Source organism: Podarcis vaucheri (genome assembly GCF_965113315.1).
Source record: "Podarcis vaucheri genome assembly, chromosome: 13".
In the NCBI taxonomy this organism is placed as follows: domain Eukaryota; kingdom Metazoa; phylum Chordata; class Lepidosauria; order Squamata; family Lacertidae; genus Podarcis; species Podarcis vaucheri.
In genome coordinates this window covers 19,084,340-19,099,376 of record NC_138751.1, presented here as the reverse complement: position 1 = coordinate 19,099,376, position 15,037 = coordinate 19,084,340, and the positions used below count along the sequence as shown (strand labels likewise).

At 44.2% G+C, this 15,037-nt stretch overlaps 1 protein-coding gene and 1 long non-coding RNA gene across 3 annotated transcripts in view; one reads left to right on the top strand and one right to left on the bottom strand.

Annotated features, from left to right (window-relative positions):
- Window positions 1–8,110, bottom strand: part of ODAD1 (outer dynein arm docking complex subunit 1) — a 26,166-nt gene extending 18,056 nt beyond the window's left edge. The window contains exons 1-2 of one of the 2 annotated variants that reach the window (XM_082197011.1): window positions 8,052–8,110; window positions 4,715–4,797 (exon numbers count right to left, since the gene is read on the bottom strand). In XM_082197011.1, coding sequence (XP_082053137.1) covers window positions 4,715–4,781 — 67 coding nt within the window. In that variant the 5' untranslated portion in view covers window positions 4,782–4,797; window positions 8,052–8,110. The remainder of the gene's footprint in view (window positions 1–4,714; window positions 4,798–8,051) is intronic. The other variant, XM_082197012.1, reaches the window with a different exon arrangement.
- LOC309517726 overlaps window positions 1–15,037 on the top strand; it is a 16,616-nt gene extending 1,579 nt beyond the window's left edge. The window contains exons 2-3 of the long non-coding RNA XR_014213238.1: window positions 4,707–4,839; window positions 14,978–15,037. This is a non-coding gene — a long non-coding RNA (uncharacterized lncRNA). The remainder of the gene's footprint in view (window positions 1–4,706; window positions 4,840–14,977) is intronic.

The window sequence follows — 15,037 nt, the reverse complement described above, 5'->3', positions numbered from 1 at the left end:
ACAGGTGGTTTGGGGAGACAGGGGAAAGAAAGGTGGTTAGAAAGTCCAGCATGATGGCCTTCTCTTAAAGACCCCACCTATCACACCTGGCGCAAGAATTAGGACAGAGACTAATGTGGTTCAGGATTACAGAAAGAAGGGAACTTCCCTCCTGTGTTTGGCACAGATTTGATGAGCACAATCATGAGCAACTTAATGACTACCAGTGGTATTCCATTTATATAATGAGCTCCAGTTGGCTTTGTTAGGCTCGAGACAAACAGCTGTTTTTAAGAGAGCCAAAAGGGGTTTGAGAGAGGCTTCACTTTCCATGAACATGCCCACAGGTTTTGTCCCAATGTCACTTCTGAACAAACAGGTTTTGCAGGTTCCTGCAACAATAAAAAAGCCTCCAAGACCTGCGTGCCAGAGAACATGCTTTTCCTCAGAGAATTCTGGGCAATGTGGTTAGTTAAGAGTTGCTGAGAATTATAACTCGGTGAGTGTGGACCCTCCAAGTGTCCCTATTTTCCAGGGACGCCCCCAATTTAGGGAAGCCATCCCGGTTTCTGATTCGATCCTCGAATGTCCCACTTTTCCTTTGAATGTCCCTATTTTCACTGGAGAAATGTTGGTGGGTATGGAGTTATCTGACCCCCCAAGCCATCTGAAGGCAATCCTGTATAGGGAAGTTTTTTTAATGTTCAATGTTTTATTACCTTTTTATGTATGTTGGAAGCTTCCCAGAGGGGCTGGGGCAACCCAGTCAGATGTGTGGCATATGAATAGTGAAATTATCATTAAGGAATGGGACATCCCTATTTTCATTGGATAAATGTTGGGCGGTATGTGAATGCCCAGAATTCTTTGAGGGAAAGAATGTGCTTTAAAGGTATGGTGTATATACAGCCTTAGTGTACACAGCAATCCTTCTTTCAAAGAGCCTTCAATTCTCTGAAGAAGAAACGCACACGCAAGTATCAATGACCTCCATGTAGCCAAATGATAGGTCTCTTTGGTCACTATCAGGTTCCTGGACCCAGGGAATCCTTGAGTCTACAGAGCTTGGTCAGTTCTGGGAGGAATTGGTAGAGCTGCTTTTGCGCTCCTGATCTAGGCAGCCCTGATGTGTGGCATGCTTTGATCATTCAGTGCGGTTTATCAGGAATGGATTGTGGAAAGGACTGAGGAACAGAAGAGGCTGTGCTTTCTTTCAGGGGAGGCAGCCAGGGGAGCAAGGCAATACCTGTTCCCTCTTCATCAGGACATGATTGCTTTTCTGATCAGGTGCTAATAGTGCCAAGAACAGACCAACCTTTATTCTACACTCCAGCCTTATGGACATCTGGTCCCTTGGCGGCAGACAGGCTCTTGTTTTGTTCCTCGACTGCCATTTTTTGTTCACTCCCAGCAAAGCGAATGACTCAGTCTCTGGATCCTCACAAAGCCACTGACTCATGCCCACATGTGTCCCCCGTATGCTAGCAAGGATTTGGACAATTTGTACCTCCGCTACTTTAATTTAGTCCCTGCTGCTTTTCAAAGCCAACATTCACTTAAGAGGCCTAGTTCAAAGAGTAATTCTTACAAGCTAACCAAGACATGTGGAAAACAGCCAAGGCGCCCTGGTTCTGTCTCTTTGGCCTCATTCTTTGGATACAAAGGCCTTATTTCTCATCCATCTGCTCCCTTTCAAAAGCAGTCCCCTTTAGCAACATTTTTGCTTGGCTTGAAAAATATCCCCCAACTCCTTCCTAGTCACCCTGGCAAAAAGTGAAAGGAAATATATATTATTTCATGTAGCTGTCAAAGAAGGAGATACCCTCTTAGCTTTATTTTTGTATCAGATTTTGCAGAACTGTCTGGTACCTTCAGTTTGCTTCAACCGGGGATCAGTTTCAGTGAGTCTGATGTAGTTATACACATTTCACTGCAGACAGTGAGCTACTAGCATAAATCTTCTCAGTAAAAATATTTATTATTGCTGGTTTCATAGCTTTCTACATACATGCACTGACCTAAGACCACAGCAATATTGTCCATGAAAACCCTTTATAAAAATGCCAAATATGTATATGTATATGTGTGAGTGTGTGTGTGTGTGTGTGTGTGTGTGTGTGTATATATATATATATATTTGCTTTCGTAGATTTTCACGGGTACAGGAATGCAGGTTTTGGTGTCTTCGGGTGTCTTCCCGTGTAAGAGTCGGGGTGTCTGGGCGACGTTTCGACGAGGTCTCACTCGTCATCTTCAGGCTGGTGCTTTCGGCTTCTTGTTACTGGAACAGAGCAGAATCTGGTGTTTGAGTTCCTATAAATACTGTTGAGGGGTGTGGTGTATAGCCTCCAACGTTCTGGGCAGAGAGGAAGTTCCTAGATTAGTGTGCCTTTTCTTCTTTTGTTCCTTAATTACTTGAGGGATATCTTGAGTGATTTCATGAGTGATATTCTGAATACCACTGGGTGGGTCATTAAGTGTAGATTAGTTGCTAAAGCTTTCGTGTCTTGACCTCTTGAGCTTGTGAAGAGTTTTTCTGAGAAGATGGCTGTGCTGCATTTAGTTGTGCTCTGGCTTGGCTTCGTGTATAGGGGCGAGCTGTGATTTTGTGCCTTGTGCCAGCCAGATCTGTGTAGGGATTGCAGGGGGGTGCAGCATCCGGAGGTGCCACTATAGTTTGGCTACTGGATGGAGTCTGTAATATGTCTGTGGAGAGGGTCTGGGTTTGGGTCTGGTGTGGTTGATTGGTGACGGCGTTCTGTGTGCCTCTGGTTCAAGACACAGAAGAAAACAATGGCATGGCCCTCCTTCCTTATATCAAGGGCACTACAGACAAAATTAGCAAAATCCTCCATAAACACAATATCAAAACAGCCTTCTGCACCAACCAAAAAATAGCCAATATCCTCAGAAACCCAAAAGACAAAATCCAGCTGGAAAACCAAGGGGTCTATGAAATACCCTGCAAAGTCTGCCCAGCCACGTACATTGGACAAACAAACAGACGAATAAATGCACGTATCGCAGAACACAAGAATGCCGTCAAAAAAGAAGAAAAAACTTCCTCTCTTTTCCAACACATGAAAGAAACAGGACACGAAATTAATTTTGCAGATTCCAAATTGCTCTTTAACATGGAACATCACCACAAGAGAATAATCATGGAAGCCATCGAGATAGAGAAACACCCTCACAACATGAACAAGCGTGACGACACGTCCCGCCTGCCAGACATCTGGAAATTAGCCCTCCCCACAAAAACCGACACCAGAACCAGAGGCACACAGAACGCCGTCACCAATCAACCACACCAGACCCAAACCCAGACCCTCTCCACAGACATATTACAGACTCCATCCAGTAGCCAAACTATAGTGGCACCTCCGGATGCTGCACCCCCCTGCAATCCCTACACAGATCTGGCTGGCACAAGGCACAAAATCACAGCTCGCCCCTATACACGAAGCCAAGCCAGAGCACAACTAAATGCAGCACAGCCATCTTCTCAGAAAAACTCTTCACAAGCTCAAGAGGTCAAGACACGAAAGCTTTAGCAACTAATCTACACTTAATGACCCACCCAGTGGTATTCAGAATATCACTCATGAAATCACTCAAGATATCCCTCAAGTAATTAAGGAACAAAAGAAGAAAAGGCACACTAATCTAGGAACTTCCTCTCTGCCCAGAACGTTGGAGGCTATACACCACACCCCTCAACAGTATTTATAGGAACTCAAACACCAGATTCTGCTCTGTTCCAGTAACAAGAAGCCGAAAGCACCAGCCTGAAGATGACGAGTGAGACCTCGTCGAAACGTCGCCCAGACACCCCGACTCTTACACGGGAAGACACCCGAAGACACCAAAACCTGCATATATATATATACGAAAGCATATATATATATATATATATATATGATGACATGGGTGCTTTATAGCAGAGACTTAGGCTAAGAAGTGTCATGGGAAGTTCCCTAACCACAAGAACGTTTGCCATAACGTCAGCTGAATATCCACATGTTGTCAATGCATTAAAGCATGCAGCAATTCAGAAAAGCCTGCACTAACCCCAAACTTCAAAAGTTTAAACTGCTCTGTGAGACAGCAAGAGTGCTCTGCTGATATTTCACAAAGTTTGGGGGTGGAAGGATGCTGTGAGGGAAAACAGCAGCCGCTAAAACACTATAGGAAGAGCAAGAATATATATGGATTTCAGCCAGGAATAATCACATTGGTGGAAACAATATTGCAGTGAGCTAAGCGAAATCAGGGCAGGCCCTCACCAAATCCATACTTCAGCTATCATTATTAAAGGATGTCTTCCTGTTCAGAGAAAGTAGACCTCTAAATACCAGATGTTTGGGACAAAATAGGGACTGTCACTTCCATGTTCTGCTTGTGAGTTTCCAAAAGCATCTGGCCAGCTGTCAGAAACAGAATGTCTTGGATCCAGAGAGACTTAATCCAATCCAAGGAGACTTTTATGTGCACAGACTTAGTAAAAGCAAACTGAATGGAGAAAGTGGGCCAGAGAATGACCTTTCTGTTTCCCTATTCCAATGTGTGTGTGTGGGGGGGGGATTTTCCATTCAAATGACACTGGGATCACATCACAAGCTGCATCCAGGGACTCTAGTGTTACAAGCTTCCCACAACAATATTCCCAAGTGCAAATTCTGGCTATGCAAGTGTTCCTACAGCGGTATCCTCACTTCCCTCCATAGGAATTTACCAAGGCCTTCCAAGTCCACGTCACTGCCATCTGAGCGGAGGCTTGAAGCAGATTTGAAGAACGGCATCTTCGGTTTCTTCCTGCTGGTGGAAAAAAAATGATAAAACAAAGTGGGAGGCTAGGAGGTGAGAATCACTGTCATAAAACAACTCATTCATGGAAAACAGTGCAGCATACTGCATAAAACATATGAATGGGGAGACCCAGGTTGGAACACTGCTCGCCATGACATTTCCCAGTCTGATCTTGGGCCAATCACATGAGCTTAACCAAGGGGGCGGGCAGTTGTCCCCCGCTAGATCAAGTAAAACAATAGAAATACTTAACTGACCAATCACATCAGTTCTCCCCCCCTAACGAAAATCCTGGCTACGCCCATGGCCAGTCACTACATCTTAGTCCAGTGGTTCTCAAAGTTTTTTTTTTCTGGGCCAGGCTTTCAAAATAAAAAATTGCTTGTGCCATACTGATTTTTTTATTGATAAGAAATACAATGGAAAACAAAAAGAACTCCTAGCAGTGCTTGCATCTAATTCAGGGCTCTGCTTTGTTCGTGGCAATTATATTTTCATGTGTTTTAGAGTCTGGCAAACTGCCTTGCAAGATCAATGCACCCTGAAAGCAGGTTTTAAAAAGTAAACTTCATTCTAACTCAGTACTTCATATGCAGTCTCTTCTGCTGCAATAGCCAGCATACTTCTATCCGTTACACAGAATCATAGAATCATAAAGGGATCCCAAGAGTCTTCTAGTCCAGACCCCTGCGATGCAGGAATCCTGCCCACAGCCATCATTGGGTGGGTTCAAACAACCAACCTTCTGGTTAACAGCCAGGTACACTGGCCCATGGTGCCACCTGAGGGACAATTTGTGCCTTCAGTATTTCCCCTTTAAGAAACTCCCATCCATCTTGAATTATCTTCTCTTTTGAGTATTTGTGACCATGAGACTTCACCTACCGTATTTTTCGCCCTATAAGACGCACTGTTTCCCCTCCAAAAATGAAGGGGAAATGTGGGTGCGTCTTATGGGGCGAATGCAGGCTTTCGCTGAAGCCTGGAGAGCGAGGGGGGTCGGTACGCACAGACCCCTCTCGCTCTCCAGGCTTCAGGAAGCTATCCGCTAGCTGTGGGAGACCCAGCTCTCCCAGGGCTAGCGGAGAGCTTGCCTGCACCCAGAAGCTTGGGGCGTGCGGAGCTCAGCACATCCCAAGCTTCTGGTGTAGCGCAGGGGTCCGCTAGCCCTGGGAGAGCCCCGCGGCTCACCCAAGGCTAGCGGACTGCTTGCCGGCACGCAGAAGCTTGGGGCGCGCTGAGCTCCGCACGCCCCAAGCTTCGGGATTAGCGCAGCGCACCTGGGGGGGGGGATAAAATTTTTTCCCTTTATTTCCCCCCCAAAAAACTAGGTGCGTCTTATGGGCCAGTGCGTCTTATGGGGCGAAAAATACGGTGATAGTTCCTTAAGAAGTATTGAAAGACTTCTAAAGGTACCAATACTGTTCAAGAGCACAGACTTATAAATATAATCATTTCCCTGCTTGCCTGAGGTGGCAGAGAACTGCCTCAAGATGCCTATAACCAGGAAGCTTTACAAGAGTTCCCTCTTCCTTTCAGTGTTAAGACATCAAATCTATGGGGGCTTTGGGCTAAAAAGGCAATATATAAATTACTTAAAACAAATGATTAACGTAGGTGGTGGTAGCATTAAAAAAAGTTGTGGGCCAGAAACTTGTGCAGACTTATCTGCATACCCTCCAACATTTCTCTGATGAAAACAGGGGCAACCTGTTCAACAGCAGAAACAATAATCAATTTATTATTTATACCCCATCCATCTGACTGGGTTGCCCCAGCCACTCTAGGCAGCTTCCAACATATATAAAAACATAATAAAATATTAAACATTTAAAAACTTCCTGATACAGGGCTGCCTTCAGGTGTCTTCTAATAGTTGTATAGTTACTTATCTCCTTGGCTCGGGGGTCACATAGCTCCAATGAAGATAGGGACACCCTACCACACCCTCCAATATTTCTCCAATGAAAATAGGGACATTCTAAGGAAAAGCAGGACATTCCAGGAACAAATCAAAACTGGAGTGGCTTCTGTAAATATGGAACTGTCCCTGGAAAATAGCAACACCTGGAGGGTCTGTATTTGCAAGGCTGCAAAATACAAGAAAGGGGTAAGCCATACAGTGTGAGTGATATGAACACTGGCAAGGCTCTCACGTGATACAGCTGCAGAGTGAAAACGTTTTAAGCAGTCTCTTAAATCACAGAGCCTAGGACCTGCCGATCAGAAGGTCGCCGGTGCGAATCCCCACGACGGGGTGAGCTCCTGTTGCTCGGTCCCTGCTCCTGCCCACCTAGCAGTTCGAAAGCACGTCAAAGTGCATGTAGATAAATAGGTACCGCTCCAGCGGGAAGGTAAACGGCGTTTCCATGCGCTGCTCTGGTTCGCCAGAAGCGACTTAGTCATGCTGGCCACATGACCCAGAAGCTGTACGCCGGCTCCCTCGGCTAATAAAGTGAGATGAGCGCCACAACCCCAGAGTTGATCACGACTGGACCTAATGGTCAGGGGTCCCTTTACCTTTACCTTTAATGCAACAGCTAACCATGTAACAACAAGCCCTTAAAACTAGTGTCTTAACAGATCAACTTCTCAGTAACACAGAGGATGTACAAACCTTGTAATGGCCACCTCTTTTGCCTCACATTTTATTGGCTGAAAAACTATGAATATAATTAGCAGGGCTGGAGGGTTTTGTGGTTGTTGTTTTTTAAACAATTCCACTGTGGGTGGCTGTGTGGTGAAAAGGACAACCCACTTTTCATTTTAAAAATGAACATTTAAACTAAAACCAGGTGTGCATGCAGCATTTCCCTTTGTTGCCTTTATTGCTTTCTTGTGGTCCAGCTGAATGACCACAAAAATGCTGCTGCTGTAAGTAACATCTTAGTAGAACCACCCCTCCTGAAACAGAATAACCTCTGGTACTTAGCACAAGACACACAGACACACACACACCATGTTACTTCTTGAATATATCCCATCCAATAGTTTTACGACCACAGCAAGCAGCATAATGCATTAGCACTCACTAAATTTTGCCCACACTTAAATCTGCTCATCTATTTTCAAATCACACATCTACCTCATCCTTCTTCATATACCATCACCCCCTTTCCATCCAAATGCATCCCATGCCTGTTTTCCCACTATACCTAAACACCCTCTTATCCAAAATCTGTATTAAAATGCAGCTTTCTCAGCATCTGTGAACTGGATTAATCAGCCCCAACTCCCGCTCCAAAAGCATTAACTAGAAGTACCTTTGCTCTCTACTGGAGAGCCACTCTGACAGCTATGCACTTTATGTATAGGCAATCTGTCTGGGGGATGCTGTGGTGCAAACTCCTGGGCTCTCCTGCCAACAGCACACGTTGCCTTTGTCAACTCAGTTGTTAGCAACCGTCTCCAGGAAATGCATCAGCTCTTCACCAGTCCTAATGAATGAGGAAGGGCAAGAGGAGAGGAAAAAGAGAGCAGGTTACATACAACTGATTAAGAAGGCATTATGAGGATTCCTGGGTTCTCTAAAAGGGTAATCTAGGGGGCCAGCTAAAACAGGGGGCAAAAGTAGAAGAGGGCTCCAGGGTTTATTTGATAAGGTAAAGCAGGGGTTGAAGGTTATGGTGGAACCGAGATCCAAACGTGCTCAAATGAGACTGCTGTCTTAGAACCCAAGAAAGAGCAAGTTATTTTGAATTCTCAAAGATAAAGGGAGGTTAAATTTGTATGAGTTATAGAGCAATAGCTTCTGACTCTACTGGGAAGGTAGTAGGGTCTAATGAGTTATAAGAGTCATGAAAGTCAAACACACAGAGAAAAGGCTTATCTAGGAACATCTGGTTAGTTTAGACACATTTTTCTCCTTTTCCTACCCTTTCTTATACTTTGCAATCCCTGCCCCCCAGCCCTACATACAACAGTCCTTTCACTTTCCACCATGCCACACAGGGTCCTAATACTTTCAGATGTACCTAAGGCTCTACCAGGACATATCATCATAATTGTCAGGTCATCTTGTTCCATGGATTTCTCAGGTCAGAATGTCAGCTGCCTACAACTACTGCTGTGTGCATTTCTAATCACAACAGCCCGAGAAAGCAGGAATTTAGTAGCTATATTTCCATTTACTGCCCCCGCCCCTTCTCCTCAGGAAGTGCTTCATCTGCTTAATTTCTGTGTTCCATGCTACAGCGATAGTTAGAAAAAGAGATGGCAACCCTACCTAGCATTGCATATTGTTGGTGGGCACCAAGTAAATGCACCAAAGCTCCTATCTGCTTCCATGACCTATGGCCAGCATGTTATGCCAAAGCTCTAATGTACCAGATCCAGGACATGAGAGTTCAGGTATCAGCCAAGTGAAGGGTCACAGCTCATGTCAATGTCATTGAAGATCATGCTAAGAGCCTGTGAGGGCATACGATGTTTAGCAGCTCCAAGGACCCTAACAGGATGTGGCAGTGCGGTGTAGTGGTTAGACTGTAGGACCTAGCAGGCCAGGGTTCAAAACCCCACTCAGCTGTGAAGCTCAGTGAGCAACCTTAAGCCAGCCATTGTTTTATCAATCTAAACTACCTCACAGGGTTACTCTGAGGATTACATAGGGGCAGGGAAGAGCCATATACACCACCTTGAGCTCCTTGGAGGAAAAGTAGGATATAAACGTAATACTAAAATCCCAATACTAATGTGTTTGGAGGTACGCGCCTACTCCAAAGACCCAGCAGGTGACCCCAAAGCCTGACCTCACCAAAGTTCTCTATAACCATGCCAAGACACCTGAACCACCCCCTAGGTCCTGGTAGATCATGCTAAACCCCCCATGTAGCCATGCGGCTATGGGGCTCAGTCACACTGCAACCCCTACTAGTCATGCCAAATTCCTTTGAATGTGCCAAGCCCCCCATGTCCTGGAAGGCCACACTGGAAGTCCTGCAAAGTCACGTGACTCCGAATTATCAGCTCACAATCACACAAACCCCTCAAATCCCCCCTTGCTTCGCCCTCTCCACATTTACTCAAACCATACAGAGGATCCCAGCAGTCCCTAAGCCCCACCCCTTCTGGTAAGCCCATCCCTTTACCTTACAGGCCTGCATTCCCACTGCGCATGTGCGAAATTAACAGTTCCTTCCTTCCTTCCTCCCCCCTCCCTCTCAAGCCTCTCGTTTTACCACCCTCCAGATTAGTTCTAGACACATGCGCAGTGTGAGACTTCGTAGCTGCCCGGCGCGGGGCGGGCGCGAGGCGACGTACGTAAAGGATCGACGACGCGAGAGAGTTGTCATGGCAACTTTCCATCGCCAATGGTTCTTGCCAAACCACATCCCTCGCTCAGTTTGTCCCACTGCTGCTGGTTGCCATGGAGACTGTTTCAGAAAGGAAGCTCGCGAGGGCTGGGAGATAATGAGGCACCGCGAAGGGAAATATGACAGGCTTTGGATGGGGCAGGAAGAGGGCTGTTTCGGAAAAAGGGGAAACTTTGCACCAGCCCCTCGACTGAGGAGAAATTTTGTATGGAGGAGAAATGACTAGTAATTTTGATTATTTTTTTTGCTCGACTGGCAAATTATAAACTTCCCCCGCTGCCTTCCAGTTATACATTCATAAACTAGAATGCTACGTTTTTATTCAATATTCTTTTTGTGACTTTTTAGTGAAGGGCAGAATATAATTCCCATATTGATATGGGGGAAATGCTGGGTCCCATGTCTGCGAGTTTATCAATTTTTACTTATCATTGCATTTATAACCCATCTTTTCCTCCAAGGAGCTCATGGTGGCTTACATGGTCTCCTCATAGCAACCTTGTAGGCAGGTTAGGGTACACTACTGAGCTTCAAATCCACACCATACATTTAAGGCACTATTCTACTACTTCAACTGTAATGGGGAATCCTAGGAACAGTTTTCTTAAGGGTGCTGACCTCACAGAGGTACAATTCCCAGCACACTAAAAAAAAACCACTACAGTTCCCAGTATTCCCCGTAACTGTTAAAATGGTAAAATTGCGATTTAAATATATGGTGTGGATGTGACCTTATAGCTGTGTGGGAATTTGAACCCTGGCTTCCCAGATCCTAGTTTGATACTCTTAACCAGACAAGCTATGTTTCTAGTCTTCATGGTTATGGATGAGGAAAGGGGTAGTGGTTAAAACATAGTTTCTAGTCCTCATGGTTGCAAGGAGGCAATCTTAAAACAGAAAGTGCACACATTCTTGGGAACTGGGAGATGCAATAGCATTATAAGCAAACCCTTTCCTGTCTCTTCTTACCCTCCCACAGAATAAATCAGGTTAACAAAAGAGGGCAGCCTCAGACTATTCAGATAGCTGGGTAACTGCTCTGCAGTTTCTGGTTGTGGATGACAGCTCTGCATGGGGAACCTCACAACATTGCAAGTCTCTAGCTCTCCCTTTATATGTGTTTGTCATTCAATACTTAAACCCATGTTCCAGTCAAGGTGAATGAGCAGTATTTATATTTTACTAGCACACTTTCATTAGGAGTCACTCCTCTGATGGGGTTGATCTGTCAAGACTCCAAAATGTGGAACTTTGGCTGAATTTTGCCATGGCTTTGCTTGTGTGCTCAGAGCTTGGTTTTTTAAAGTGGAGTCCTGTAATTTTTTTTGTATCCAAGAATAGGGATAGATTAGTTCTATGATAGTTTTTCTCTATGCATGCAGAGTAGCTGGCATTCTGAGGTGGTAGAATGGACTATATTACATCTGAATGCTGATGGAGGATCCTGCACATTGTCAAAAAATTCCTGCAAGTAGAAAAATAGTATACCAGGAAGCAGACATGGGGGTGGCCCCATGTCCCAGGTCTTGTCTGTCAACATAATAAGACCTACCGAGTTCATCATTCTGTTCCCACAGCAGCCAACCAGATGTCTGAAAGCAGGACTTGAGTCCAACAGCACTGTCCCTCTCCAGCTGCCTTCATCAGTGGAGAGAGAACATACTGTAGCCATTGATCTACTGTGGGGCATTGGATCTGGTCACCTCTCCTGAAAAAGGATATTGTAGAGTTGGAAAAAATTTCAGAACAGGGCAACCAAAATAATCAAGGGAATGAAGCAACTCCCCTATGAGGAGGAAAGTTTACAACATTTGGGGCTTTTTAGTTCAGAGGAAAGGTGAGTAAGAGGTGACGTGCATAGAAGTGTATAAAATTATACATGAGAAAGTAGAGAGAAAAAGGTTTTACTCCCTTCTCTCATAACGCTAGCAGTGTACCTAGCAGTACCCTTGCAGCCTGGACTATAAGCATTCTCTCTAATGTGCTAATAGTTTCCCTTTACTTGCAGGGAGATTTTTGGTTGGTATTTTTGTTTTCTTTTGTTTTAATGTAGGACAACATAAAAAAATTGTAAGCCCCCCCCCCCGCCACTCCTTGCAGCCTGAATTCTACTCTACCACTTGCCTATTCATTCAGATGCCTCTTTGTAAACCAGGCAATTAGTGGGAATCCGTCTGGGACTATTTTTAAACTTGTGCTATGATTTCCATTTTTGCCCTTGAGCTTCACTTTACTTTCTGGATAAATAAATACTTTCATTGAAAAGGCAATTAATCCAGTCACTCCCTGTTCCAACTCTTCTCTTGCCAGTCCTTCCCTTCCCCGTACCTCTCATCCACTCTACACCACAAGAACATATATACGTGATCACACACACTTGTACTCGTATGTTAATTATTCTGGAATAGTTAACAGGCTCTGGTCCCGTAACCATGGCTATCTCGAGTGCATATGCAGAAAGGTGAAATAGATACTTTAAAAAAGAATGTAATGTTTTTAAGTGCCCAGCAGGATAGAAGCAATCATGATTTGCTTATTTATTTATTTAACCCCTGCTCTTCGGGATCCTTCTGGATGGAAAAGAGGGGTTGAACTAAAATAAGTAAACAAGCTATTATAGTATTGTTATGGTATAAGAGATAGAAGATAGGGTGCAGCAGAGGGGGAGAAATAAAAACACCATGGAAAACAAACTTCTGAAAATTTAATTAAAAAAAATAAGTAAACAAACAACTGTCATAAATAACTCCATCCAGAAAGGTGCACTAAAAGGTAGTAGAAAATCCAACCTTTTACCAATCTATAGACACCATGACTATAAATATGGCAGGGAGGTAAGTGGGTATGAGCAGGCCACTAATCTGGATTAAGTGATCTTGAAGATGTACTGTGGAAAATTTCCCGCAGTTTTAAATCTTAAATTGTTTATGGATTGTATACTTTGCATTAACAGTAAATTTAAATATTGCTATAGGTTCTGGGTGCCAGAGTTTGTGAGTGAAAGTCACCCATAATTTTTTAATTCAGTAAAAGAATTAAATTTAGTTCCTGCTAATGAGCCAGGCCAGCTCCCGCAGAGCTAGCTGGATGGGGGCTATTGGAAGAACAGGCTGATGATGGCTTGTCATTAAGTCTTCTTCTTTGGCAATCACTCATAGCCGAGTAAGATTGTCTTCCATAAACACGGTTTTAACAATGAGTCTGTAAGTGACTGTGGAGGCTAATTTTCTGTATCCACATGTCCTTCCACAGTGGGGACATTGGTTTCCGGGCGGGAGTTGATCACAGTGTGGATTTGCCAAGAGTACCTTCCTCTTAGCACATTTCTTCCTTGCATCCTGAGTTCGAGTGTCTTCAAAGCCTATGACACCTTTGGTAAAGGCTGTTCTCCAACTGGAGCGCTTGCAGGAAAGTGTTTCCCAGTTGTAAGTGTTTATACAGTACTACATTTTTTTAGATTTGCCTTGAGACAGTCTTTAAACCTCTTTTGTTGACCACCAGCATTAAGCTTTCCATTTTTAAGTTCAGAATGGAGTAGTTGCTTTGGAAGACGATCATCAGGCATCCGCACAACATGACTAGTCCAACAAAGTTGAAGAATCATTGCTTCAACACTGGTGATCTTTGCTTCTTCCAGTACACTAATATTAGTTCACCTGTCTTCCCAAATAATGTGTAAAAAAAATTCAGAGACACCGTTGGTGGAATCTTTCAAGGAGTTGGAGATGGTGTTTATAAGTGGTCCATGTTTCACACGCATATAGTAAGGTTGGTAGTACAATAGCTTTGTAAACAAGCATTTTGGTTTCCCTGTGAATGTCTCTGCACTTCAATTGGGAGAAAGCCGCACTCAAAGAGCTCAGGCGACGCTGGATTTTGGCATCAATGTTGGCCCTTGTGGAAAGATAACTGCCTAGGTAGGACAAGTGATTGACATTTTCCAATGTTACACCATTCACTTGGATTTGTGGCGCTGCAGAGGGGTTATTTTGTACTTGTTGGTGCAGCACTTTGGTTTTTTGGATGTTGAGTGATAGGCCAAGATTTTTGTAAGCTTCTGCAAAGATATTTAGGATGGTTTGGACTTGGTCATCCTCTGAGCGTGCACACACTACGTTGTCATCAGCATACTGAAGCTCTATGATGGAAGTTACGGTAACCTTACTCTTTGCTTTCAGCCTGCTCAGATTGAAGAGCTTTCCATCTGTTTGATACATGATTTCTACTCCGGTGGGGAGTTTCCCTTCGACAAAGTGTAGGATCATGGCAATGAAAATAATGAACAGAGTTGGGGCAATAACACAACCCTGTTTAACACCTGATCCCAATTAAAACCATCCACAAGGCAAAATACTCTGATACAAAGAGGAAATACTCCACTCTGATCTCTAGGTAATTAACAAAAGATAGTACCAGAGTTGGGAGGAGAAAGTTTCCAGGGTTGTAGTGGGCAATAATATAAGCAAACAGGAAAGCAAACAGTGTCCCTTTTGCAAACTGGAGGGGATAGGGCAGAGCATGAGGTGGGTAATCTGTTTTCTGCTGCAGAGAGGGTGATACACGATGTTTAGGGTCTCTTGGAATCAAAGGCTGCAGCAATGGAAGGAACAGGGCTTTTTTAGGATGGGAATGCTCTGCACACTCTCCATCTAGGCTTAGGTTGTATATATGTGTAAATAAACCATATATCATAAAGACGCCACAGTCTCTGCTGTGTCTCATTATCCAAAAGGAAATACAGACCCTGGAAAGCATGCCTGGTACCCCTGGAATCTCACACCGCTCAGACATTGGGCGGTGTGTAACAAGATGTTGAGCCATTTAATGTGGGTGGGAGGGAATCTCCCCCCACCTTTTTTAATTTTGTTTCATTACAGAGTTTTCTGCAAATAATTAGCTTCCCATACCTTGGTTGCTTCCAGATTACCTGTTTATTG